Genomic DNA, 27286 nt, shown 5'->3' with positions numbered 1-27286 from the left:
AAGTATTGTGGATTACTACTCAGTATTCATTATTTCCTTCTTCCATACTAAAAGAACCTAATTTTATTCTGGGTGGCAGTATGCCTAGGCTCTAGCAATAAATCAGTATTTGAACACATATTAATGACAGTCTTGTTCCACTGTGCCAGATACTAAATATCCCAATTTTATTTTGCAGCTAGAAATGGCCAAAGGACCCAGTTATGACTAACAGGATAGAAGGGGAAGTGTACCAGGGCCTTCTAAGAAGACTTTACTTTCCTGATAAAAGGGATAGATGCAGCTGGTACCATCCTTCTCCCCTTTTCCTAATCTGGATGTAATATTGTGGAGCTGCCACAGCAACCTCAAGATCATGAGGCAACAAGCAGAGGATGAATGGCAATCATATTGAAGATGGCAGAGGAAAAGGTTAGGTCAGCTCCTGAGATCAGAAGGGCAGAATTAAAATCGGGATTTTAGAAATATAAAGTACCTGGAAGTGTTACTTAGGCAGTAAAATCAAGAACCAGTGAAAAATGAGTAATAGGGAACCCCCAAGGTGCACGAGCCCCTGGGCGCCCCGGGTCGGTCCTTGGAGGCGTGAACGCGGCGCAGGCGACACGGTCCCTTCCCTGCAGACGCCGCGGCTTCCTCCCTGTTTCTTCGTCGACATGTTAGCGATCGTGGCATCGCACCCACCTGATGAAAGTATGACTTTGGGAATTTGCGGGGACTCGAAACATCAAGTTGAAATACGGAATTGCGTGTTTTATTCGTCAGGGTCCCGGGCTCTAAGCATCTCATAGGCAGGCTGTCCAAGTTTCCGTGCAAGGGAGCGCGCTTTGTTTCCTCGCTTTGCAAGTTAGCTGCGTTTGGTTTGGCGTCTCTTTAGGGTGTTGTCGCATGAAAGAAATATAAGCTTCGCAGCAACTCCAGTTCGGTGAAGAGGACTTACTTGTAAAGCATCATAAAGACAGTTTCCCATTTTAGATCGCGCTTTTACTCGGGGCTTTTGTAAATGTGATTGGGGAGAGGAAGGCGGGGAAGTGGAAGATGACATTCACATTGGGAATTTGTGAGCTCTGATTTGTTTTGGCAGAAATATGTCTAAGAGGTTATTGACAATACAGAATAGTGTATAATTAAAGTAACTGCTAATTATGTGTTTGTGGAGTTGAGGGAAGGGAAGATTACTCCTGTATGGTATACTTTGAAGGCCCCATAATTGATGGCATTTTACTATCATGGGGATGAGGTGTGGCCGTTTGGCCATTGCAGAAAGTGGCTCCTGCAAGTCAGAGAGAGAAATGTGTGATGTGGAAACTGGCTATTACGGCAGAGAAGTCACATCCGATTAATATCTTTAGTTGTAGGCTGAGGACTGCTTAACTGCTGATCCCTTTTATTAGTATAATAATGACATATGTATTAAGCACCTGAACACATTAGATTTTATGCATGACAGGTTTAAAAGAAAATTGTAACTACTATTCTTATGGAACCTGCCCCCCACCCCCAAAGTGAGTATGTAAAATAAACAGAAGGCTCTTTTACAGGAGGCTCCTGGAATCCATTTTATTTGTAGGGAGAGGAGCAGGAATTAGAAAAGGGTAAGAATAAAAATGGGTCACTTAGGTGTCCTGGTCAGAGACAATAAGAGGAAGTACACTTATTAAATTGATCTATCTCATACTGAGAATCTAAATATCTGCACCAATAGTTGGAGAGGAATAGATGTCAGAATTGTGTGTTTCTGGGACCATAAGTATACCTTTTTAAAATATATATATATTTTATTGATTTTTTACAGAGAGGAAGGGAGAGGGATAGAGAGCTAGAAACCTCCATGAGAGAGAAACACCGATCAGCTGCCTCCTGCACACTCCCCACTGGGGATGCGCCCACAACCAAGGTACATGCCCTTGACCGGAATCGAACCTGGGACCCTTCAGTCCGCAGGCCGACTCTCTATCCACTGAGCCAAACCAGTTAGGGCCATAAGTATACCTTTTTAAAAATAGCAACTTTTTGTTATTTACTGCTGCATAATGAATTACTCTGAAACTTAGAGGCTTAAAACAGAAGATATTTCCTTTTGTCTCCATCTGCCCCCCCCCCCTTTTTAAATTGATTTCAAAGAGAAAGGAAAGAGCAAAATATATATATCGATTTATTGTTCCATTGACTGGTACATTCATTGGTTGCTTCTTGTATGTGCCCTGACCCGGGATCCAACCAACAACCTTGGCATATTGGGACAATACTCTAACCAACTGAGCTACCTGGCCAGGGCTCAATCTGTTTTTTACTAGAGAAATTTAATACATTCACATTTATTGTGGTATTTGTGTTTGATATGTTTGGTTCTGTCTGATTGCTTTTCTTTTTTAAAAATATTTTTTATTGAGTTTTTACAGAGAGGAAGGGAGAGGGATAGAGAGCTAGAAACATCAATGATGAGAGAAACATCGATCAGCTGCCTCCTGCACACCCCCTACTGGGGATGTGCCCGCAACCAAGGTACATGTCCTTGACTAGAATCGAACCTGGGACCCTTCAGTCTGTAGGCCGACTCTCTATCCACTGAGCCAAACCAGTTAGGGCCTGATTGCTTTTCTTTGGTGGGGGTGGTAAAATTTTCTTTTTTGCTTTTTTCACTTTTCTGTTTTGCTGTATTAATCAAGTTTTCTTTTTCCCTCTCCCCTCCCCTTAGAGATTTAGAAGTCCTGTTCCTCAATTATTTTTTCCCAAGAAATTGTACCTAGGTATTACAATTTCTAAGGGAAAACTCAAAATTCATGTTTGTGACATAATTCCCATAATTTAGTTATGTTTGGAATCCTACAGTAATGATCCTTTTCTCTCAGAACTCTGTACCCCACAATATTTTGGTATTGTTAATGTTAATCACATTCTCTTTTGCAGATAACCTTGGCAGGGGTAGGGGGGACTTAAATACTCTTAAAGGGTTTTCTCTTTATTTTTTAAATTTATTTTTCTTTCAATACCCAACTCACGCTTTGGGAAAATTCTTTGAAAATGTTCGTATTCACGTGTAGTTTTTGAAGCGCTCATTTAATATGCGTTGCTGCTATTAACCTTTTAGTTGGGCAGTCAGGCTTTTCATCTTCATGATCTCTTTCTTGTTTTCAATTTGCTCGTTTTACATGAAAGTCTGCTGTTATTTTTGGCAGTAAAATATCGTGATGAGCAGTTTTGCCCAAAGGAAGGGGCTGTTATCAGAAAAGGTATGGAAGGTAGTTGCTGGGTACATAGACAATGGATGCCCACTACCGTGTAGTAAACATTTCTGAGAGATAGATGACCTCAAAGTAATGCATTACAGTCAGTGGGCTTCCTTAAATTTCCCATGCTACACATTACCACCTCACCTGCTTCTCCTACAAAACTATCATCTTTGGGCCATGAAGCTTATTATATATAATGTAACCTTTAATGCTCTCACTACACATAAGAAAAGTTGACTATGTGAGCTGATGGGTGTGTTAACTAACCTTATTGTGGTAGTCACTTCACATTATGTACGTTAAATCATTACATTGTACGTCTTAAACTTACGCAGTGTACTAGATTGATTACATCTCAATAAAGCTAGAAAAAATACAATTACAGTAATTTAAAAAAAGAAATACCAGTTTTTACAACTTGGTTTTATATTTATAAAATTGTTGCTGATGATGTTTTGTTTAGATACTGTATGGCAGCCCATAATATGCATTTGTATTTTTTTCTCCTTTCTATGTTAGGGTGACTGGGAATGTCCACAAGAAGCAGCGGCTCGGGTCCTGATGGCTTTTCATGTGCACTGACACATGGTTTGTGATGGCATCCGAGACTGAGAAGACCCAGGCTTTGCTCCAGTCTTGTAGCACTCAGTCTCTTCTTTCCAGCCTCGGTCTGGGGATATTCTGCCTCGTAGCTGACAGACTTCTGCAGTTTTCCATAATTCAGCAAAATAACTGGCTTCGCGCCCTCTCCGATAATGCAGTGCATGGTGTGATTGGCATGTGGTCCTGGGCAATAGTCATCGGAATCAAGAAGAAGACTGACTTGCGAGAAATCTTTCTAGCTGGATTTTTAGCCTCAGTTATTGACGTAGACCACTTTTTACTAGCTAGATCCCTGTCTTTAAAGGTAAGGAGCATATCTGTTTAATTTTCCTTTGATTTTGTTTGCACCATTACTAGTATATCCAACTTTACAGCATCGCTTTAGTTAGAACTAGAGAAGATTGACCTTGTTTTAAAATAAGAAAGCCCAGCCCCGGCCGAGTGGTTCAGTTGGTTAGAGTGTCATCCAAAAGGTGGCAGGTTCGATTCCTGGTCAGAACACATACCTATGTTGCATGTTCAATCCCCAGTCCAGGCATGTACAGGAGGCAACTTATCAATGCTCTCCCTCCTCCCTCCTCCCTCCTCCCTTCTCCCTTCTCTCTAAAAAGTCAATAAAAACATATCCTCTGGTGAGGATTAAAAATTGTAAAATAAGAAAGCCCATTAATCCAACTTTTTTGACCACTACATACTTTTTGACGGTGTGCACAGACCATGGGGTCCTTCTCAGGGCTGCCCCATCTCTTTCTGTTAGTGTGTTCTGTCTTCAGGACCATACTTACATTTCTCCCATATTCTTCATGTTTTATCCTTTAGCATGCAGACCTGCATGCTCCCAGCGGTCGCCAGCCTGTGGTCTGCGGACCACTGGTGGTCCGTGAGGTCCGAAAGATTGGCGACCACTGGTTTACCGCTGCTCCATAGCAGTTGAGCGGCTTGAAGATGATTCCAGGATCTCCATTGGGCATGCAGGAGGCAGCTGCGCTCTCGCAATGAGATGTTTCTCTCTTCTCCCTTCCTCTTTCTCTAAAACTCGGTAAACTATTTAAAAAACAAAGGTGATTCCATCCCTGGGGAATGACTTTAATGGATTCATTCCCTGAGTCCCTCTTGGAGGCAAAGGTGAGCATTTCAATGGGCTGATTAGGGCACAGTCCCTTGTGGAGAAATGGAGGCATTTCATTAAGGCGTCTGGGGTTTAGCCAGACGGTGACTATTAGTCTTGCAAATGAACTAAATTTAAACTAGCAGTTCAGATCATATTTTCTCAGTGTCAACAGATTCGCCTACCTTTTACATGTTTATGATCTGTAAACATGTCAAGGAAAGAAATATAAACTCATAGAGAAAGGACTTTGCTTGGCTCCCCCTGGCTTAGAACAGTTCCTGGCTTACCTCCTAAGTGTTCAGCAGGTATTTGTCGAGCAAAGGATAACTGATTGCTTCTTCCTGTGATGTGTCAAGAACTGTACCAGGTATTTCTCAGAGGTTGTCTTACTTGTTTAGAGACTTAACCAGTACAGAATCAGTAATTCCCGGTTAAACACTAATTTTAACTTTTTTGCTGTAAGCAGAAGCAGCACAAGATTGGGGTCAGAAGACCCGAGTTTGAATCCTAGGATGTAATGTTAGCACACCTTTACTTCTCTAAGTCGAAATTTCCCCATCTGTAAAATGTGGATTATAATGTTAATTGTATCAGAGGGTTGTTGTGAGGATTAAATGAGCATGTTAAATGACACACCTTAGCAAATAGTTAACAATAATTGTTAGAGATTATTATAGATTATTGTAGGTTATTGTAGATAATCTATAATAATTGTAGAGATTATTATAGATTATTGTAGATAATCTAATAATTGTAGAGATTATTATAGATAATTGTTAGAGATTATTATTATAATTGGAATATGCTATGAAGCATTATGAAAAGTATGGTTCATAAATGCATTCATTGAGAATTTAACTACTTTATTGTAATTTTTAAGATATTTGGGCCTTATGCTGAATTTATTCTTTGGTTCATTTAGAAGCCGTAGTGTTAAGAATACAAGCCTTGCCCTAACCGGTTTGGCTCAGTGGATAGAGCGTAGGCCTACGGACTGAAGGGTCCCAGGTTCGATTCTGGTCAAGGGCATGTACCTTGGTTGTAGGCACATCCCCAGTAGCGGGTGTGCAGGAGGCAGCTGATCGATGTTTCTCTTTCATCGATGTTTCTAACTCTCCCTCTCCCTTCCTCTCTGTAAAAAATCAATAAAATATATTTAAAAAAAGAAAAAAAAGAATACAAGCCAGAGGGTGGGGCAGACCTAGTCTCAACCCCAGCTCTGCCACCAAATCCACAACATGGGGAGGTTACTTAGCCTCCTAAGTCTCCATTTCCTCTTTGTAAAATAGCCCCGACTCATGGGATTGTTAGAAGAATTAAATGAGATAGTGCCTGTAAAGTATAGCATCGTGCTGATATTGATCCTTTTTGTTTTAATCAATACATTTATTTTTTATTGAGTTTATTGGCGTGACAAAACCATACAGGTTTCAAGTATACAACAAAATATCATCTGCACTCTGCTGGTGCACCTGTCGCCCAAAGCAGTCTCTTGCCATCCCCATTAAGCCTCCCTTTGCCCTCCCTTCACCCCCTGTCCCCCTGGCTATCACCATACTGTTGTCTGTGTCTATGTGTTATTTATATATATTTTTAATCCCTTCACCTGTTTTATCACCCAGCCCCCTTATTGAACCTTATTTTTGAGTGAAGTATTAAAATGCTTTCACATTCACCATAAGATTGTATATGATCATCAGTAAATAAATATCAAAACAAAATAAATATTTATGATACTCATTTTTGGTATCTATTTTTACTTCTCTTTTTAAGTGATCTATTTTTACTTCAATAATTTCATGATTATGTCCTTTTCTTCTTTCATTAGACATTGTAGACATTGTTTTTCTATGAGTAAAAAATCTGCATTGATATTTTAATAATCAGCCAAGCAACAGAAATCTCCCGTTTCTTCTTCAGCATCTGTTAGTGTAAACAGACTTGACAGAATGTGCGGAGGGATCCTGCTCTGCACACAGGGAGCCTCAGCTCCGGGCAGCTCCGCCTCAGGGTCCGGCTTTCTTCCCGGCAGCGACTGCCAGAGGCCTCGTCCCCCTGCTGTTGGGGAGCTTGATATTCTGTGCGTGGAGAGCTTACAAACGAAGGTGGAGACAAAAATCGAATAATCATGCAGAAAAGTTATGTGATCTGACAAATTAGAAATACAATAACCAAAAACGTGGAGGAGAAGGGAGAAGGAAGAGGAATGTAGAGTAAACTCTGCTATTCAGTCGGTAGGTCAGGGTTAAAGAAATCTGTTTTAAGCAGGGGGTTCCAAGGTTCCCAGTTTCCAGGGAGTCTGATTTGGCAGTGTGATAGGTACAGTCTCTTTAATGGATGACTTTATTTTTTAATGTGGAGGAGGGTTGTGTCCTCTAATTTTTTTAATAGATATTTAAATATTTTTCTTTGCTATTTTCTCCCTCCTACAACCACCCCTGCCCCCCCCCCCCCCAATCTCTAATGGGTACCTCTCCCTTTCTTGTCACCATCTTCATCCCCAGAACCAATGCCTTTCAAAGCCTCGAATCATGCACACTTTTCAATCCTTTCTCTGTGGTCAGTGCTCAGACCAACGGGACCCTTTTCAGTATTTTCGTACATAGGTTGTGCTTTCTCTTTGTAGTGGTAATTTTATTTTTTTGTTTTTGTTGTTAATCCTCACCTGAAGATATTTTCCCATTGATTTTTAGAGAGAGTGGAAGGGAGGGGGCGGGACAGAGAATCATCAACGTGGGAGAGACACATTGATTGGTTGCCTCCTGCACATGCCCCACCAGGGCCAGGGATTGAGCCTGAAACCAAGGTACCTATCCTTGACTGGAATAGAATCTGGGACCCTTCAGTCCACAGGCCGACACTCTATCCACTGAGCCAAACCAGCTAGAGCTGTAGTGTCAATTTTATTTTTTTTAATTATTATTTTTTTATTTTTTATTTTTAAGAATATGGAATGCTTCACGAATTTGCGTGTCATCCTTGCGCAGGGGCCATGCTAATCTTCCCTGTATCGTTCCAATTTTTTAGTATATGTGCTGCCGAAGCAAGCACTGTAGTGTCAATTTCAGATCAGTCTCCTGTTTCTCCTCATCTTTCTTCAATCAGTCTTTCCTGGCTTGTGGTGGGAGTATGAGAGAGAGAGCTCATGATTTGGTGTTTAATACTTTAGAGTAGTTGAAGTTAGAGCATTCTCTGACTTCTGTGTGTGCTGAGTGAGGTTTTATGTATCCTGTTCTGTAATGTTTTTGAGGATGTGTGGTTGATTCAGATTTAGGCAATCTTCTCTAGTTGCAAATTAGCCTTTAGACTGTGTGGGAACAAAGCCTTACTCAGGGCTCATTCAGGGGTTGAGTCTGAATTTTTCATTTGATTAGATATTTTTGTTACCTTTTTTTTTTGCAATGGTTTAGAAATTTCACTGAAGTTTATTTAATTCAACTTTAGAATACTTATTTAAAATAATACAATCTTTCTAAATGTTGTAAATAAATTCTGAAAGTATTCAAAGCTAATATAAAGTGATTACTGCAAAAATATTCCCCTTTTGTGCCTTTATTAATTGAAGAACATTTTATTTGGTTGTGAGATTTTTTTTTTCAACACTCTAAGAGGACAATTCTTTAAAACTCCAAAATTACTCAAACCTTATACATTTAGGATTTAATATGGTTTTATTGGTTTTTAGAGAGAGAGGAAGGTAGAGGGATAGAGAGAAATGTCTATGAGAGGGAAGCATCATTGATCGGCTGCCTCCTGCACGCCCCCTACTGGGCATACAACCTGGGCATGTACCCTGACCGGGAATCGAACTGGTGACATCCTGGTTCATAGGTTGACACTCAACCACTGTGCCACCCTGTCCAGGCAGGAAAATATTTTAGAGTATTAAGAAGCATGTATAACACGTTGTTTGCCAAGAAGGAAATGATAGAGGTATTGCTTCCCCGCCCTCCCCGCAGGCTGCTTTGACTCTTCCACGAAGACCCTTCCTTCACTGTTCTACTGTGATACCCGCCGTGGTTCTGACTCTCAAGTGTACCATGCACCTCTTCAAGCTCAAAGACTCCTGGTGCTTCCTTCCCTGGATGGTCTTCATATCCTGGACCTCACACCATATCCGAGATGGCCTTCGTCACGGCCTGTGGATATGCCCCTTTGGGAAAACTCCTCCCTTGCCACTCTGGCTCTATGTAGTAAGCACAGCATCCTTACCTCACATCTGTTCCTTGGTCATGTACTTAACAGGGACCAGACAGGTGATGTCTTCAAAACACGGAATTCGTATCGATGTCTGAGGTAACCATGCAGCAGCCTCAGAGAAGCAAGTGGTTTGGACAATGATAATTAAGGATGCCCAACACTAAAGTGAATTTTAGAAAACATATTAGGTACTTATATTAATTATTATAATTCCTGAATCCTCTTGCTCAGGAGGCATGTGCAACTTTTTTTAAATGATATGTTTGTTGTAATTCTGTTTTTCTCTCCGTAACAGTTTCATGTAGTATTAGAGTTCCATTTATTCCATTTCTGTTTTTAGTGTTTCTTCTGTGTATCTGGCTTTACTAATAGCTTGATTAGATTAGCATCCAGTTAAGTTTTCTGGAAGTAGATTTTTAAGGTAGTTGATTTCCTGATGAAAAATAGTTCAAATTTTAGGGTGAATAGTTTGTGGAAGGTTAGCTTGATGTTTGGATCCTCATTTTCCTGAGATACTGAAACAGTGAAAAGGCCAAAGTTAATGAGACCGTGAGTAAGATGTATAGTGAATGCTAACACTTCCTTCTGCCCATCTGTGTGGACCCCGACGGGAGTGGAATTGCCAAGTGCTTTAGTGAGTTGTGGTTACTGGCAGAATCAGCACCAGTGCAGTTGTGCTGAAATGATCATAACATTCATAAAAGGCAGTAACTAACATTAGATCTAGGTTATTGTCTCAGAAATCACTTTAGGAAATTATTGCAATATGTTGGCTATAGTAACATCTTCCTGAAGTATTATTATGTCAGTATCTTTGCCCAAAAATCTCATGTGTTAGGGTTTTAACTGTTTTGAAAAACATAACTAAGTTGAACAAATTATTTGCTAAGAATTAACATGAACAAAGCATTGCTACTTGGCTCATAACATAGAATTTGAATTCACGCACAAAAAAGAACTTACCAGTAATGCCGTTTTGAATGTGAGCTCCTGGATGTGCCATTAAAATTGTTTTAGTTGCTGTCAATTTGTTTATACACTCCTCTAAAATATTATACCAGTTAAACAGTTTTTTAAAAAATCTGCCCGATACTGAGAGACAAAACAGCTTTTCTGAAAATAAAACTGTTTTAGAAAATTTGATTTTTCCTTTTTTTCTTTTAGATTGAATGTCTGTTAAAAATGGTCACCCTGTATTAGAGAAGGGAATTGGGTTGCTGTGAGTTTTACATCTGCACAGTGTAATGTTACTTTGATATAAAAGCCAGGGCCCAGAGGAACCGCTTTTGTTTGCACATGTGCACCATCTGCTGTCTTGGTATTTGCTTACACATTTTGTGATTTTTCTTGCTAGTGACTGTGTGCCTTCCTCTCTGAGAAATGATGCAGCAATGCCTTACTGATCCAGCAGGTTTTTCTCATTAAGTTAAACAGTTCTGTCAATTGATATCACAGTTCAAGCTCTGTAGTGCAAGCATGTCAAACTTGCGGCCGTTGGGCCGCATGACAAGGCATATGGCCCGCCGGCCGCGAGTTTGATATGCTTGTTGTAGTGTTTGTTGTTAAAACCAATTGACTGCATTCTATTATATTTTACAATCTATTAGACCTTATAATCTGTTATTATCTTTTGAGAGCAATTATTGTGGCAGTTTGGTTGGTTTAATGGCAAATATTATATTGTGGGGGTAAATTTGAATAAGGTCAAGATTTTTAAAAAGCATATGATTTCAGAAACCCATGGACATAAAGCATATATCTTGTACGACTTTTTTTGACTAAATTATAAAATTCTATTTTTTTTCTTTCTCTGTGTTAGGCAAAGGAATATCTTTAAAACATAGGGCCTTACTTAAGAATGCCACATCGGCCTTTGGGGTTGTTCTACCCTTCTGTTAGAATGGGAGTTCACTTTGACCATGACTCTTTGCTTCTACAGTAACTGCAGATTTTAAGTGTGGGTTAATCTCTGTTCTTACCTCTGCCATCAGAAATGTTTCTTGTCCTGAAAGCTGTGGTTGCAACTTCTAGAAATATTAACAACCAAATTCCCATCCCCAGCTGCCATCGTGTTCCTTTTCTTAGTGAAGGAGTTTGTGTCAATACATGAGCTGGAATGTTGGCTTGTTTCTCGTTTGTGTCTTTTTTTCCCAGGGTTTCTCCTCTGGACTCAAATCATGAAGCCATAGCCCATAAGGAGTTTCTTTTTCTAATTACCGATTCCCTCTTCTCATTATGTGACTCACTGAACACAAAATTGTACCATCACAGGACCTCAGAGAAATCTAGTTATTATTTTGCCTTGATGCAGATTAGCTTATAAGTCATTCCGCAATGATGAATGTTCTTAGTCTTAGGCTCTCCTGAGAAACGCTGTTTGCCACTTCTCTTCAAAACGGTTACTATATTTTTAATGTCTGTTTCATGTGATAAAAGACATACTGTATTTAATTCTAGTGAAATACGTTAGAATGTGGTAAGGGGTGGATTTTGATTTAGTTTTGTTATGAATTTACAGATATTATTTTGTTATTAGGGTAATTTTTGCCTCTCAGAGACATCAAAGTTGGTTTATTTCTAATTATTGCAAGTTATTATAACTATTGTAACTATGTTATAGAAATAAACCTTTATTTAAATGTAAACCCCAAAGCATTGAATCTAATTAAAATGTAAGAGAAAACAGCAATGAGTTGTTTTGATTCTCAGTTTGGCAAACTTTAGAAAGATGGATAACGTTCAGTGTTGGCAGAGTGTAAGCATATGGGCATTGTTGGCATGACAACAAACTCATACTTTCTTGCAGAGGGAATTTGGTAATGTGTTTTTAAGCCATTTTACCCAGAAATTCCAAATTCCAACTCTAGGAATTTATTCTAAAGAACTAAACAGGTACATATACAAAGGAAAAACACTTTTTTTTGGCTGCTTAAAATGAAAAAAACAAAACAACAACAACAAAAACCTACACCTAAAAACCACTTGAAAGTCTTTAACTAGAGAGTTAGCACCTAACTGATGGCACAAGCAGTGGAATACTAATGGGTGAAGTAGCCCCCTGAAATGGTATGCAAAATTATCTGCATGGAAAAGTAAAGACTAGCAGTGGAACAGTATGGGTCCATATTTGTAAAGTAGGTATTTCCAATTTTCTATCGTAAGTGCAGTCCTTGCCCCACTGGTATTGCTCAGTGAGCACCAACCTATGAACCAGGAAGTCACGGTTCGATTCTGTGGGCTCCATCCCCAGTAGGGGGCGTGCAGGAGGCAGCCGATCAATGATTCTCCCTCTCCCTTCCTCTCTAAAATCACTAAAAATATATTTTAAAAAAATAAGTGCAGTCCTCAGGCTGCGGGCAGGTCTGGTCTGACGTGAGCAGCTGACTGACACTCACTGTTCCCCAGAGGCCTGTCCGTGGCCTCTGGGGCTGACTGTCCCAGTGGGTCTGCAAGCTGTTGACCTGCTTCTCTGTTTCCACGGGATTCACCACCTCCATTAGACCCACAGGCTTGGACTGTTACGTAACTTTATTTCCCCAGACTCCAGGAATATTCCAAGACCCGTATTTGATCCAAGCCCCAGCAGGAGGCTCACAGCCTTCCCTGATCTGAAGAGTCCTGTAAATAATCATTCTCCACAGTTACTTTGCATAAATCCAAGGCATTGCCACATGTGTCCCCTTGACATTTGTTTACGTACCAGGAATAACTATAATAAAGGGTTTCTGAAGCATTGGACCCTTTTGACTGACCTCGCAAGGAGTTGTTGATACTCTTTAATGTTGCTTCAGAGGTCTGGGTAGCCGTCCAATCCCATCGGCTCCATAATCACCTGAACACATACTCTGATCTTCCTCAGACATCTATGTGTTTTCAAAGAAAACACCCCCTGAATTCACACACCTGTACTCACCTAATACTGATTTGATTTCATTAGAAACACTCCCGCCCCCTCCCCTTCCCCCCAAGGCTCCAGGTCAGTGATACCACCCAATCACATAGAGCGAAGGCAGGGAGAAAATTTTCCCTAAATGTTCGGGTGACGCTAAATAGTGTATAAAACGCGGATAGTGTGACATAACAGAGAGGGTAAGGTCTGTAAATGTCAGTGGTCTTACCCAGCTGCCTGCAGCCATTGCACACAATCACAGGGAGTGGCTGGAGCTTTTTCAAGTATCCTGAGCCCCTGCTGTGAGGACGTTGTAGGCTGTGAGGCCGTGGAGAGCCATGAGTACACACCACGCTTCCCTCTTCCTTGACCTCAGGCTGTTTGCCCGGCTGTAACAATGGCCTCAGTGTCCGGCCTGGTTTCTTGGCTGACGTTTCCCTGGATTCTGAGTGGGTTGGCACAGGGCTGCTGTTGGTCAATCTGGCCTCACGAAGAGTGGCACGCTCCCGGGGCCAGTCCTGGAAAGGGCTCTGCCACTCCTAGGCCCTGAGGCCCAGAGCAAGTCACTCAGCCAGCCTCAGGCTCCCATCCCGACACATCCATCCAGGTGAAATGGGATTAAAATAACCGCAGGGGGGCTTCGAACAGGCCAACATACTACAAAAGAGTGAGAAGAAAGGATGGAAGGGAGAGGGGAAGCTGTTTGGCCCGCTTCGAGGTTACAGTGTGTGTGTGTGTGTCCTGTATCACCCTGCTTTTACTGCTGTAACAAATCACCATAAACTCAGTGGTTTAAAACAAGACACATGTATTATCTTTATATTTGAAATCCAACACGGGTCTCAGTGGGTCAGAATCAGGCATCAGCAGGGCTGGTTCCAGGGCAGAGTGTCTCTCAGCTTCCAGAGGCCCCTGCATTCCTGGTCGTGTGGCCCCTCATCCCACCTCATTCCTAACAGGCCCCGCTTCCTTTCACACTGCACCTCCCCCGTCTCCCGCCGACCACCGCTGGGGAAGGTTCTCTGACTGAAGGACCCTGTGATTGGTTGGGCTCACCTGGACAACCAGGATAAACGCCGCATCTCCATGTTCCTAGCCACAGTGACAAAGCCGCTGTTGCTCGGTGAGGCCACACATCCCCAGGTTCCAGGGACCGGGGTGTGGAGATCTTTGGGGGCCATTATTCTGTTGACCCTTGTTTTTACTTTTTATTTTGTTGGTGGTGGTTTTGTTTGTTTAATATGGGCTGGCAAGCCACCCCTCACCCCACATACCCAAGACTGCTCTGTAGACTCCTGTGCACTGGACCGGAATCTAGCCCAGGTGTCTGGACAAGTCACTCACCCTTTCTGAGCTGATGAGAAAGAGGGCAGATGTTGCCCAAGATTCCCTTCCCACTCTCACTTCCTAGAATCCCTGCTCCTGGTCCCAGTAATGGTGGGCTCCTCGAATTCCTGGCAATGACCTCCAACTCACCTTGTCAGAGTTAAGTTTAATCTTGGGATCTTAATGTCCTTCTTCCCCCCGCCCCCCCAACCCTGTGCTATTAACACATATAGTTGTATTTCTCTTCTATCTTCTCCATATAGAACTATTGAATCTTTATACAAACCCTTTTTCTATTCTCCATAAAAAAATAAAAATTTAAATTCATAAAACATTGTCAATTAAACATTCATAGTTCCTTTGGATGAAAATGAATATAATACTCGCCCTCACCTAACACTGGCTCAGTCAGCCACTGAACAAATGTTTAATGTGTTCCTATGTAGCAGGCCTCCTATTTTTTTTTTAAGTATACTGTATTGATTTTCTACAGAGAGGAAGGGAGAGGGATAGAGAACTAGAAACATCGATGAGAGAGAAACATCGATCAGCTGCCTCCTGCACACCCCCCACTGGGGATGTGCCCGCAACCAAGGTACATGCCCTTGACCAGAATCGAACCTGGGACCATTGAGTCCGCAGGCTGATGCTCAATCCACTGAGCCAAACCAGTTAGGGCAGCAGGCCTCCTATTAAAGACGAATGTTCTAAGGGTGGACAAGACTCTGGGTCGCTCTACCTCTCCATTCAAGACCCAACTCCAATATGTGCTGTCCCAGCCCAGTCTCCAGGGAAGAGTGAGGGCTCCCTCCGCACAGCCTTCTGCAGCCTCCGGTCTGTGGTCCCACAGTGTGATGTGGGGCAGGGCTAAACGCTTTTCCCTTCCCATCCTCATTCAGCTCCTCCAGCCCCACCCCGTCACAGAGGCCGGGGAGAAGCCTCACAGTTAGAACACCTCTGGGCATTTACCACTTATCATGAGTTCATGTGGAATGCTCAGTGCTATTTTAGCACAGCAGCCCCAGAATATTAGTTACCAAGAAGCCAGTGCAAAGAGAAGTTAGTGAGCAGACAGGGCTTTCTCCTCTCACCAGGGATGCAAATGGAAATTAATCTTGGCGTGTTGAGCTGACCGCAGCCTCCCCAACATCTCCACCTGGTGCTGAGCAGCCATAACTGGCCTTAGGGGGAAAGGACAGGATGCAAAATCCTCCCAGAGGCCTGGGGAGGACTGAGAATGACTTCCCTGGGGAGGTGCCAGACCCCGGGGGAGGGAGCACTGAGCCCGGAGTGGTGGGCGAGAAGGCTGTGGGGAGAGAGGGGATCCGGTGCCCACCCTAGGGTGCCCTCTGCAGCCCCCCGAGAAATCCCTCCAGGAGGCCCGGGGGTATAAGGCCTTGCCCAGAGGAAGAAGGACTCAAACTGCGTGTGTTCCCTTTGGGGAGAAAGCCATAAGGAAGTGTCAGGAAAACTGATAGGTGAGGTACTGCAGAGGTTCCCAAACGTTTGGCTGGCAGTTGGTGTTCTTAATGTCTCAGTGATTTTTCACGGCACCACGCCGCCAAAAGAAATAGCAGCTAATTCCTGTTATCTAGTTAGATCCAGATGACCTACTGGGAGTAGCTGTGTGGTGTCCAACAGCTGTCCCTGTGTTTCCCTCACTCATTTAGCCTAGGCCACAGCCCCCTAGCAGTTCGTTTTGGAGACCTGGGGTTCCTCGGCACACAGCTTGGGAACTGCCTTCCTAATTTTAATGCAATGGAAGCCTGCAATTTGAGGCCTTGGGTGCTAGGAAGCCTCAATCCCAGGCAAGACAAAGACCCGGCTGAGGACCTGAAAGAGTGGTTGTCTTGGTTTTCCCCACTTCCAGAGAGTAATCAGACTCACCGGAGGAACACAGAGGGTGGAACCTACCACAGGGATTAACATTGAAATGGTTGGTTCTCTTTCTCTTCCCCTGCACCAGCCTGGGTTCCTGAAGAGCAGGGACTTCCTCTCTGTCTCTTACTCTGTCTCCAGTGCAAGGTGGGGACTCAGTACATTTTTGCTGAATGAATGAATGGCTGCATGGTTATGTCCATTTTTTTAGGAGATAAGAGCTGATCAACAGCTCTACCTCCCACACCTGCTCTAGGCTCCTTCCTAACAGGCCCCGCCCACAGGCAAGAGGCCCCTGGACCTGTGCTAACTTTCTCCTAAAGCTTCACTGGAAAAGCAATTTGGCTGCAAACCAAGACCAGAGTGGGGTTGAATTGTTTCGTATCTTTCCACCAGATAATGGTGTGTGTTTTTTTTATGACTTGTCACCCTTGTCCCCAGAAACTTTTAGTTTCAACAAGCAATTTAAAAACAGATTTCTTTATGCAATGGTTCTCCTTGGAGGTGTCCCTCAGAATCACCTCGGGAGCTTTCTAAAATTCAAATTCCTGGCCTCCTGCTCCCAAATTCTGATGCATAGGTCCATGGAGGAGTTTTTGCAGATAGCTATTTTATTTTATTTTTTAATTGTTTCCAGGTGACTGGCCCACACCCGCAACTCGCAATAACCTCACCAGCTGTCAGATGGCCACTGACCTCGCCTGAGCCCCGCGGTGGAAAACAGGCCTGGTCTTAAAAAGGAGCCTGGTGGCCAGGAAAGAAACCTGAGAAATAGGTTCCCCAGCACCTCCCCGGGCGGGGCCTCCTGGCTTCCTTTTCCTTCTGCTGGTTCTCTGCACCCAAGGACACCTTTAGCCTCATTTCCTGACTTTACAGCCTCGCCTGCGGTGCTGCCTGAGCAGGGGACAGGCAGGAATGCAGCAGACGGGACTCGCTCTCCTCGCCTTGGCTGCCTGGGCTGCTCTTAGCCCCTCCGCAGGTAAGTGGGGTGCCTGCTTCCAAGCCTCCAGTGGAAGGGGGGGTGCCTCCCAGAATAGAGGGGCTGCCAGCAATTTGGAGCAGGCATTTCTGTCTTCAGCTAGGAATTTCCAGTGATCTACAAGAGATTGGCATATTCCTGATCAATTCCCGATCTCCAAGAATGTTCAGGAAGGAACCTCATGTGAACAGGAGTGTTAGTGATTTGCTTACCTGGTAGATGAGGTCAACTTTGAGCTGCGTTTTGTTTTCTGAGGAGAGAGTCTTAGAAAATCCCCAGGGAGAGGTTGGGGGCAGAGCCCCTCTTATTCATCCGTCGCCCCCTCACCCTAACCTGCTACACTGTCTGCGTGCAAGGTGCATGTTCCTGGAAGAAGACAGACTCTTTAGGGTTTGGGAAGTTGCAAGTTTTCTGGACACAGTCAGCTCTGTAGATGCTGAAAACCAAAACTTCAATCAGACCTTAAAAAGGGATGCAGGCCCTAGCTGGTTTGGCTCAGTGGATAGAGCATCAGCCTGTGGACTGAAGAGTCCGAGGTTCAATTCCAGTCAAGGGCACATGCTCGGGTTGCGGGCTCAACCCCCAGTAGGGGGCATGCAAGAGGCAGCCAATCAATGATTCTCATAATTGATGTTTCAATCTCTCTCTCCCTCTCCCCTATTCTCTGAAATCAATAAAAATTATTTTTTTAAAAGGGGGGGGGTGTGGGAGATTGACCTATACAAATTATAACCAAGAGAACTTAAGCAGTGAGCTACTGACACATAGATGGAGATGATAACTGCGTTCGGACTGGAGGCGATCTTTTCTACTGTGTTTAGGAAACCCAAACATAGGTGCTTAAAGCTTGACTGAGCTCTCGCTTTTGTCCCCATCTCCTTCTCTGAAACTTTACCCTGCAAAGATTCTCTAAATCCAGACCAGACGTGAAGTATGAGTTTTATTTGACCAGCTTTTGAAAATGTAAAAGCCAACAGACCAATTTCACACCCACTCCTCACACATACAGGTATGCAAATTGGATTTTAAATCTCCTCTTGAACAATCAGATCTGGCCACAATGCACTGCTGCTTCCTGGTGGCCTATGTCTGGGGTCTCCAATGAGGTGCACTGTGCTCTGGATGTATGTTACCGAGCACAGGAAAAATCCGATCAATCTCTTCTTCATTCCTATCAGTCTATTTTATCAAGACAAAGACAAACTGTTTTCATATGTTTCTGTAAAAATTTTCAGAAAAATTCACCATTGAAATTTCAGGGCTCCCTTTCACTGTTTCTCAAAGGTCTGCCTGCTGAGGCTTTATCTCAACTAGTGCGTTTTGGCAAATGTTTATTCACATAAGTATCTCCCTTCAGCCTCCTGACCGGGTTCCAGCTGTCCCCACAGCAGCAGGGGCCGCACCGCCTGCAGGACCGGGGAGGGAGGGCAGGCGGAGAGCACAGGGCAATGAGAAGCCCTGCCAGGCCCAAGGCCCAGGGTCCCAGGGACTGAGTCCTGGCAGAGAGGGGGGACAGGAGCACACAGAGGTGTTTGAAAAGGAACAGTGGTGCCCGGCCAGCATGGCTCAGTGGTTGAGTGTCGACCTATGAACCAAGAGGTCATGGTTCCATTCCCGGTTGGGTGGGTTGTGGGCTCGATCCCCAGTGTGGGGTGTGCAGGAGGTAGCAGGTCAATGATTCTCTGTCGTCATTGATGTTTCCATCTCTCCCTACCTCTCTTAAATCAATAAGAAATTATTTTTAAATTTTTATTACATGTACTTATTATTTTTTAAAATATATTTTTATTGATTTTTTTTTTTTTTACAGAGAGTAAGGAGAGGGATAGAGCATTAGAAACATCAATGAAAGAGAAACATCGATCAGCTGCCTCCTGCACACTCCCCACTGGGTATGTGCCCGCAACCAAGGTTCATGCCCTTGACCAGAATTGACCCTGGGCCCCTTCAGTCCGCAGGCCGATGCTCAATCCACAGAGCCAAACCGGTTAGGGCAAATTTACTTATTTTTTAAAGCAAAGGAACAGTGGTGATGAAAGAAAGAAAGGGAGCCGAGGAGACACGACAGTAGCTTCTTGGGTTAATCTCAGGGCTTTCCCTAAGGCCGTTTGGGCTGAGGAAAATCACGTTGTCTGAGAAGCCCTCACCTCTGCCCTTTCAAAGTAAGTGATGGGTTAAAATATGGAGGGGAGGCCTGAGACCAGCTGAGAGGGGCAGCCCCACTGCTTCCCATGGCCAACGTCAGTGTCTGTGTCGCAGGTGCCCTGTGGAGGCCGGCGGGGATTCAGCTGGGCAGGCTGGGGAAGGCCCGGGAGGGAGCGGGGGGAAGGAGGGAGGGACACTGAGTGGCCTTGGCCATTGTCCAGGCTGGGGGAGGGAAGAGGGAAGTGGCCTGCGCCAGTTTGGGACACAGGGAAATACATGTTGTTCCTCTAGGCATTAACTGTTCCCTTATCTTAATGGTCTCTTTAATGGCCACTCTGGTGTGATGGCCCAGTGATTGGCATTCCCAAAGTGTTCGGCATCAATCAGGAAACAGCCGACTTGCCCACAGTTAAAAGCCTTGGATTCCACCCAAAGACAAGAGGGCATACTCCACACCCGCTGACACAGCTACCGGCTCCCAGAACTCAATGTTGAGCCCATAAAAATGTCTCTCCTGCACTCTCGGGCCCTGAGCCAGATTACTTAGAGCCACGGTCTCAGGTTTGTGGGCCTGGCTGTGTCCACCAGGTGCAGGCTGGGGATTCCTTCTGACTGGCAATCCACTGCCTCAGGGTAGGATGGCTCCTCACTGCACAGATACTGGCTGGAGATGCGCTGTTTGCATCCTTAAAGAAAAGTAGCTTTTGTTTGTTTTAACCACAGGAGACTCACTAGGGAGGGTTCCCAAGAATACACATTTGTGCTCAGAAGTTGTTCTGCACAGTTTTCAAGGGAGGGATCCTGCACCCTTTAGCTTACCGACTGAGCTCCAGGCCTTGGAGACGGCACAGCCATGGCTCGCCTTAAGGTGAAAAAAATCACTTGGTCAGCCCTCCAGTTTGCAGGGGGAAGTTTTTCCCACGGAGTTGTCTCAGTGGAGGCGCTCGGCTCCGAAGCCACCGGGAGGGGGCGCTGCTGGCTGCTGTGCTCTCCAGAGCCTGGTGCTAGAGAAGTGCCCTTGCTTGAGCCAGGAAAACCCTCTCCCTGCAATGTCTCTCTAGCGCCCTCTGCCGACAAAGTGCAACGGCACGACAGCTGGCGAAGGAAACGTCTTTCAGGGGCCCATCTTCATTTTAATTTCACAGAACTGGCCAGTAGGATGACTTTGAAGTGGAGGGGCAATACATCGACACATCCCACAGGCACCGAATAGACACCCGGATGCCTACTGTGGGGCAGGGACTGTGCTGCATGTTGGCCTCCGGATGTGTTTTTTTTCTGTTTGTTTCCACTTATTGGGTATGTACTATTTGTCATTCCTGGTCTAAGCACTTACGTGTAAACACTCATGCAATCTTGACAGCAACCCTGTAAAGTAGTGCTATTACCCATCCCTAATATTACAGATAAAGAAACGGAGACACAGAGAATTAAGTAATTCACCCAGCATCAGCTAGTATGTGGCAGAGCCAGGAATCGAACCTGGTTGGCTGTCTCCATTTGCTCAACTGTGCGGTCACACCTCTCAGTGTATCTCTGCAGCCCCGAATCACCCACCCCCTTCTGGGCTACCCCCTGGCCACTCCAGTGTCCATGCTGTGGGAAGTGCTGGGGGCCAAGAGGCTTCATATTAAGGTAAAGAAAAACCCTCATCACTCTCCATTACCCAAACATTATCCCAGGTTCCAGAAAACACCAGGGAGGACTTTATTTGGGCTTAGCATTTCGTGCATCATGGCTTGGTGAGTCCTTCCTGCTTGCTTGGTGGCAGCAAAGGACACCTTTGTTTGTAGGCATCCATGTGTGACATGTGAGATGTCTCCGTAAGGCATGAAGTCCACTAGAATGGGGAAGTGTGTCTCTAACCAGCCATATTTGGCTCATTGTGTTTATTTATGCATTGCCCTTCTTAAATTGCAGTCATAGGCTTGAGATATACTGCCAGCAGCCAAGTGAACTTTTCTTTCTTTTTAAAAAAAATTCTTTCTTTTTTTAAAATATATTTTATTGATTTTTTTACAGAGAGGAATAGAGAATCAGAAACATCGATCAGCTTCCTCTTACATATTCCCCACTGGGGATGTGCCCACAACCAAGGTACATGACCTTGACCGGAATCAAAACCGGGACCCTTGAGTCCACAGGCCAACGCTCTATCCACTGAGCCAAACCAGTTAGGCCAAGTGAACTTTTCTTATCATGTCTTCTTTACCCTGGGAGTCCTTTCTCCAGCAATGGCAGGTGTCTTTGCCCTGTTTTCATGTTGCTGTGCCCTTTATACCAATGCATTTCTGATAAGCCCCCGACTGATGCCATTGCTGCAGCTCTGGGGACCACACGTGAGTAGCAAGAGATTGTGCAATATATCCAAGGAAGAGAGGAAGCTGGTTTACGTCTCTACGGTAACAGGATCCTTTCCCTAAAACCCAGAAACTAATTTTTATACCCCAGGTTTGATGTGTAGTGCCTTAGAGTTCCTCTTAATATGTCTTGGACACAGAACTCTCTAAGGCCTTTAGTGACCAAGGGTTAGGGGAGGGGCTGGGGGTGAAGAGGATCAATTGACAGAACCAAATCAGAGACATTCATAGCAAGTCACTCATTCCACTTAATACTGGAAACCACAATGATAACAACTCAGAACCAACAGAATCGATAGCAATAGCACCATAATTAATAAGACAAATAGTAATGCATTTCATGAGAAACTAATATCTTTAAAACATTAAGTATAATGGACAGAAAATTTATTTTATATTGAGTTGACCCCTAATTGCTTGAGGGTAGAGGGATGGTATGTTTCTAAAAGGCACTATTTGGTACATAAGACCTTGATAATCTTTTTTTCTTAAAAGAAAAAAAATTCAAATGGCATTAAAAGCCTTAAACAAGGTAAAATGAGACATACAGGACTACAACATAACTTAGTTCAGCTCAAGAGACATTTATGTAGCATTAACTGTAGACTCTGTGCAGTGGTGTGGGTAGAAAGATGTCCTGAGGGAGTCTTAAAAGACAGTCATATGGACCCTTAATTTTATATATAGGAAAGCCAGGGAAGCCAGGGGACCACAGGTTCATGTGGAGAATGGGCAAAACTGGGAGAAAGGAGGCAACTGGGGTGCTCAGTAGGCCCAGAGCCAATGAATGAGGTCTTGAACTTGGGCAGTGGAGAAGGGATGAAAAGGGAGAGGCAAATCTGAGCAATGTTCAGGAAGTAAAACTTACAGGAGTTTGTGGCAGGCTGTGGGTGCAGGAGGTTGGAATGACATGCGGGGTTTTGGCTTGGGTGACTGTACATGATGGTTAAGTGAGATGAGGAAAGGAGTGAAGTTAAAGCGGCAGGAGAGAATGTCTTCAGTTGAGCATTTATTAGGTTAGGGGAGCCTGTGAGATATCCAAGTGCACGTTGAACAGCAGTTGGATATATGTCAGGGTCTTGGGGTAGAGGTTAAAGTAGACAAAGATATTTTGAAGTTACTGACAAAGCATGAGAAGATATAGATGGAAAAAAAGTAGAGCCATAGCCGGTTTGGCTCAGTGGATAGAGCCTGCGGACTGAAGGGTCCCAGGTTTGATTCCGGTCAAGGGCATGTACCTTGGTTGCGGCCACATCCCCAGTAGGGGGTGTGCAGGAGGCAGCAGATCAATGTTTCTCTCTCATTGATGTTTCTAACTCTCTCTGTCCCTCTCCCTTCCTCTCTGTGAAAAATCAATAAAATATACTTTTTTTTAAAAAGAAAAAAAGTAGAAATTCATGGATGGAGCTTTGAGAAATGCTAATTATTGAGGAGTGGACCAAGGAGAGGGGATACACGGGCAGATGTCACCCACGGAGCCTGCCTGGTCTGGGCTTCACTGGCCCCTGACATTATGATGGTCTGATCCCCCCTCCCCCAACCAATTTTGGTCTTGCCTGACAGTCATGACAGGTTTCTCCCATGATTCCCCAACCCAAACATTCTTGGTAATTCTGAAATTGTGGGTCCTAGAGAAGAGTCCTTCCGCTCTAAGAATTGGGGCGAGGTGGACTGACAGGGCAGAGAGGCTGGTCTCCCACAGGGTCAGAGGCCCTACCTGCTGGGCAGGTGCTGCGAACCCACTCCCTGCCCTCTGGTGTTCACCTTCGTCCCCCAGAGGACTGGCCTTAGCCAGCAGGTGCTGCTCTCATAAATCACCTGTCAGGGAGCTGTTGGGCTGACACTCTGGAGTGTCCTTCCCAAAGCAAAGGGGCATCTCCGGAGAGTTAGGGGAGGGGGTCGGGGTGGGGTGGGAGGGTGAAGGGGATCAAGCCTCACAACAGACCTCAGATCTTTGCTTGTTCATACCTCTGGGCCCCGCTGCTTTTTTAAGCCCGCTCTGCAAGACCTCTCTCTTATTTGCAATGATTTTCTCACATTCCCCTCTCGGGAACCCCTACTGCATCAGTAAGGGTGAATTCCTGTGTGAATTCCTGTTTTAGGACAAAAGCAGGTTCTTTCCTTGGGGTTCCTGGCCTCCTGCAATGGTGGCATTCAAGGTGGAAGTTTTTGTAGAAAGGCTTAGTTTTCCGAATTCCTTATCAGCTTGCTTCCACAAACAAGTAAACGTATCATATGAATAAAAACGATGTCAATGCAGAAGAAATGTCAACTACAATGGGGCCTTGACTTACGAGTGTCCCGACTAACGAGTTTTTTGAGATACCAGCTGTCTCTCGGAGGATTTTTTGCATTGAGGTGATAGAGTAATTTGAGTTAACGAGCTCCTTAACGAGCTCAGTCTCGGAACGAATTAAACTCGTAAGTCAAGGCCCCACTGTAATTCCGTTTTCAACTTTACTGCCTCTGCTAAATCTCTCCGGTGTGGAAATCAGAGGAAGTTGCTGACCTTTCTTTAAAAATGGAAATATTCTGACTGAAGACTGCATGAGAAAACCTCTAGGGGGCGACATTGTCCAAAAGAACCTTCCCATTGCCCTAGTGACTAGTCCGAGCCACCCTGATACCATTCTTCATTGCCTAACTCCTCAAGAACTTTCAAGGGATTCTAGCCTTATATGTATTTCGGAATTCCTCATTAGGGCACCAGTCACATCTGCCAACATGACTACTTCTCGAATTGATGTCAGCACTCAGACAACTCAAACTCTTAAACACAGGTGTGCTTATGACTCAGAAAGCCATTTCCTCTTTTATGGTTTCCTGGGTCACAAGCCGGCAGTGGTCTGTGTATGAGCTCTTTGAAGCTAGTAACTCTTTGTCTTCCTACCTCCATCCCTAGCATAGTGACTCACACAGAAGAAGTCATAGATATAGACATAGCTAGTGATGCGCTCTGTAAGAATTCACATAGTGATTCTTATATAGTAAGATGGACACATGGATAAACTCCCAAATTTGGGGGGAATATTAAAACAGTTTGACTTGGTGAATAAGCAGCACAGCGTAGCGAGAGGGAAAAAAATACAATTAGTTTGAAGAAATAAATGTATTAATAAGTGTAAGGACAACCAATGTGCTGTTCTCCTATAGCATTTTTTATAAAGTTGAAATATAATTCACCTACCATAAAATTCACCATTGAGTGGTTTTCAGTGCCTTCGCTGAATTATGCAATCGTCACCTCTAATTCCAGCACATTTCATCGCCCCCAAAAGAGACCCCGTTCCTGTAAGCAGTCATTCCTCACCCCCATCCCAGTCCCTGGACACCACTAGTCCACCTCTGTTGCTATGGATCCGCCTGTTCTGGACACTTCATATAAACGGAGTCAGACAGTATGTGGCTCTTTGAATCTGGCTTCTGCCCCTTATGATCCCACCACACGGTGAACGCGCCTGTCAACACGTCTGCTGTGTTGTGATTACTTGTTTAACTGCCTTCCTCCCTCGAGGGCAGACACTATGCCTGGTTTATTTCTGATGCAGAGTTCAGGGCTGGCACAGAGGGGCCCTCGATGCCTGTTTGCTGAACGAACGATGCTTTTCCTATTCCAGCGAATCTGGTTGAGTGGCGTTGGGTGCGCCTTACACACACTCCTTACACCCGTAACAGCTCAGAAAATTCTTACTGGCTCTAGATTGAGAGGGGAGCAGAGAGATCCCTGTGGCATGAGATAGCTTGCCCCGGGCAATGTCAACATTTTCCTTTCTTGGGCTGCCGCAGGTCTGGGTGACACTAACTGAGAACAGAAGTGAGGCTGAGCAGAACTTAACAATTTATTTGGCTTATGTGGGTGTATTCCGACTACATCTATTCATTTAAATGCATGGTTTAGTAGTCATTGAAGACATACATTTTTGTAAGTGAATTCGTGTGGATATATAATTAATGTCTACTTGGAGGTTGTATGTATGTGTTAATTCCCGGAGAATTGAGATATAGATGTCCTGGGCTGCAGCTAGGTTGTCACTGATTTATATCAAGCCGAGATTCTGTTCTGAAAGGAGCAGCACTGAGCTGTGAGGACAGGAAGGCGGGGGGAGCAGGTGCAAGTCTTTCTTTCTGGAGGGAGAGAGCTCCAGTGAACATGACACAGATCGTCCTTGAGGGTCTGGGACCAAGGTCAAGGCACTTTCCCCAGGCCCTGAACAAGGCCCGAAGTCACTGCTGAGCCTGCTCCTTGGACTGTCGTTGATAAGAATCTTGCCAGAGGAGACTGGTCCCTGTTTAAGACACCAGATTCCTCAAATGTGACTCAGATTCTGTGAGATGAACAGTCTTCTGTTCTCTTCCACACCAGGGTTCTGGGTATGAAGTTCCTGCTACTAGGAATGTCCCCTCCCCCCCTTTCAACCAGTGAATGCTGACCCCTCCTCCAAAACTGAGTCCAAACTTCACGTCCTTTGATGCCTCCCTGCTGTAGACCAATTCCAGCATGTCATAATTTCAAGAGTTTCATCAAAAGGTTGATGAAACTTGGGGACTCAACAGGGTTGAGTCACACATGTAGTCACCATCTGGGAATGGCTAAAGGCATTTCCCCAAACCTGAATAGGAAACTGATTGTGGCTGCCAGACAGCTAAAGGGCATCTTAATCTACATGTCATTGCCTCCTACTGGCCAAACACCTGAACAGCTGTAGGCTATTCCCCAAACTGACAATGCTTTTGTACCCTTTGAAACCTTACCCTTTGAAGTGTATTATCTCCACCTTGCCTTAGGACAAATTGTGTTAATAAAAGCAAGGGTCCTAGACAAGGAGGGAGTCTTCAGTTCCTTTGGCTGGAGGTTATACATTGGGGCTAAATATTTCCACATCTTTTCCTCTGTGTATGTATGTATATTTTTAATGAAGACGGAATCGTTTGTAGTTCTTATATTGAAATTTGCTTTTTGCACTTAATAAATTATGGAATTCGTGTGTTAACATATATAGACCTACCTCATCCTTATAATGTACCATTATGTATTTAACTACTGGTAGACACACAGATGGTCTCTAATGTTTTGCTCTAGGGAATGCCTGTGCCCCTGTCTTTATGCTTGTGGGAGCCCCAAAAGCACAGATATGAGAAATGCAGTTACAGTGCGCCAATGCGGTTATTCCCTGAGCATTTAGTTCCAAGTCTGTCTCCTCTACCACAGCCTCTTGAGGACAGGGACATATTGTTTTATGTATTTTTTGTACCCCCCAGTGTATCATTGTGCCTGGAACTGTTCGGTGAATGTTTATTGAATAATTAAATGAATAGTCCTAGCTGGTTTTGCTCAGTGGATAGAGCGTTGGCCTGCGGACTGAAGGGTCCTGGGTTCGATTCTGGTCAAGGGCATATGCTGGGGTTGCAGGCTCGAGGCAGTTGATTAATGATTCTCTCTCATCATTGATAATATCTCTCTCTCTCTCTCTCTCTCTCTCTTTCTCCCTTCCTCTCTGAAATCAATAAAAATATATTTTATATTGAACAACAATAGATACAGAGGCAGAGCTGCCTCAAACTGAT

At 44.2% G+C, this 27286-nt stretch overlaps 2 protein-coding genes across 3 annotated transcripts in view; both read left to right on the top strand.

Moving 5' to 3' along the window:
* Window positions 1-553: 553 nt before the first annotated feature.
* On the top strand, window positions 554-10171 carry LOC102248946 (chromosome unknown open reading frame, human C5orf28). Of its 2 annotated transcripts, XM_014543529.1 has the most exons (4): window positions 554-690; window positions 3157-3230; window positions 3750-4137; window positions 8904-10171. In XM_014543529.1, the coding sequence occupies exons 3-4, from the start codon at window positions 3802-3804 to the stop codon at window positions 9237-9239; spliced, it is 672 nt and encodes a 223-aa protein (XP_014399015.1). In that variant the 5' UTR covers window positions 554-690; window positions 3157-3230; window positions 3750-3801; the 3' UTR covers window positions 9240-10171. The 2 variants fall into 2 exon arrangements, with proteins under 2 accessions (XP_014399015.1, XP_005871094.1); XM_005871032.2 differs by lacking the exon at window positions 3157-3230.
* Window positions 10172-16898: 6727 nt separating this feature from the next.
* The window catches only part of CCL28 (chemokine (C-C motif) ligand 28), a 14025-nt gene continuing 3637 nt past the window's right edge, over window positions 16899-27286 (top strand). Inside the window, exon 1 of the mRNA XM_005871031.2 lies at window positions 16899-17216. Within this exon, the coding sequence (XP_005871093.1) occupies window positions 17153-17216 (64 nt within the window). The 5' untranslated portion in view covers window positions 16899-17152. The remainder of the gene's footprint in view (window positions 17217-27286) is intronic.

This window comes from Myotis brandtii, unplaced genomic scaffold, assembly GCF_000412655.1.
Source record: "Myotis brandtii unplaced genomic scaffold, ASM41265v1 scaffold328, whole genome shotgun sequence".
NCBI classification, from domain to species: Eukaryota; Metazoa; Chordata; class Mammalia; order Chiroptera; family Vespertilionidae; genus Myotis; species Myotis brandtii.
This window is presented reverse-complemented; position numbering and strand designations above follow the sequence as displayed.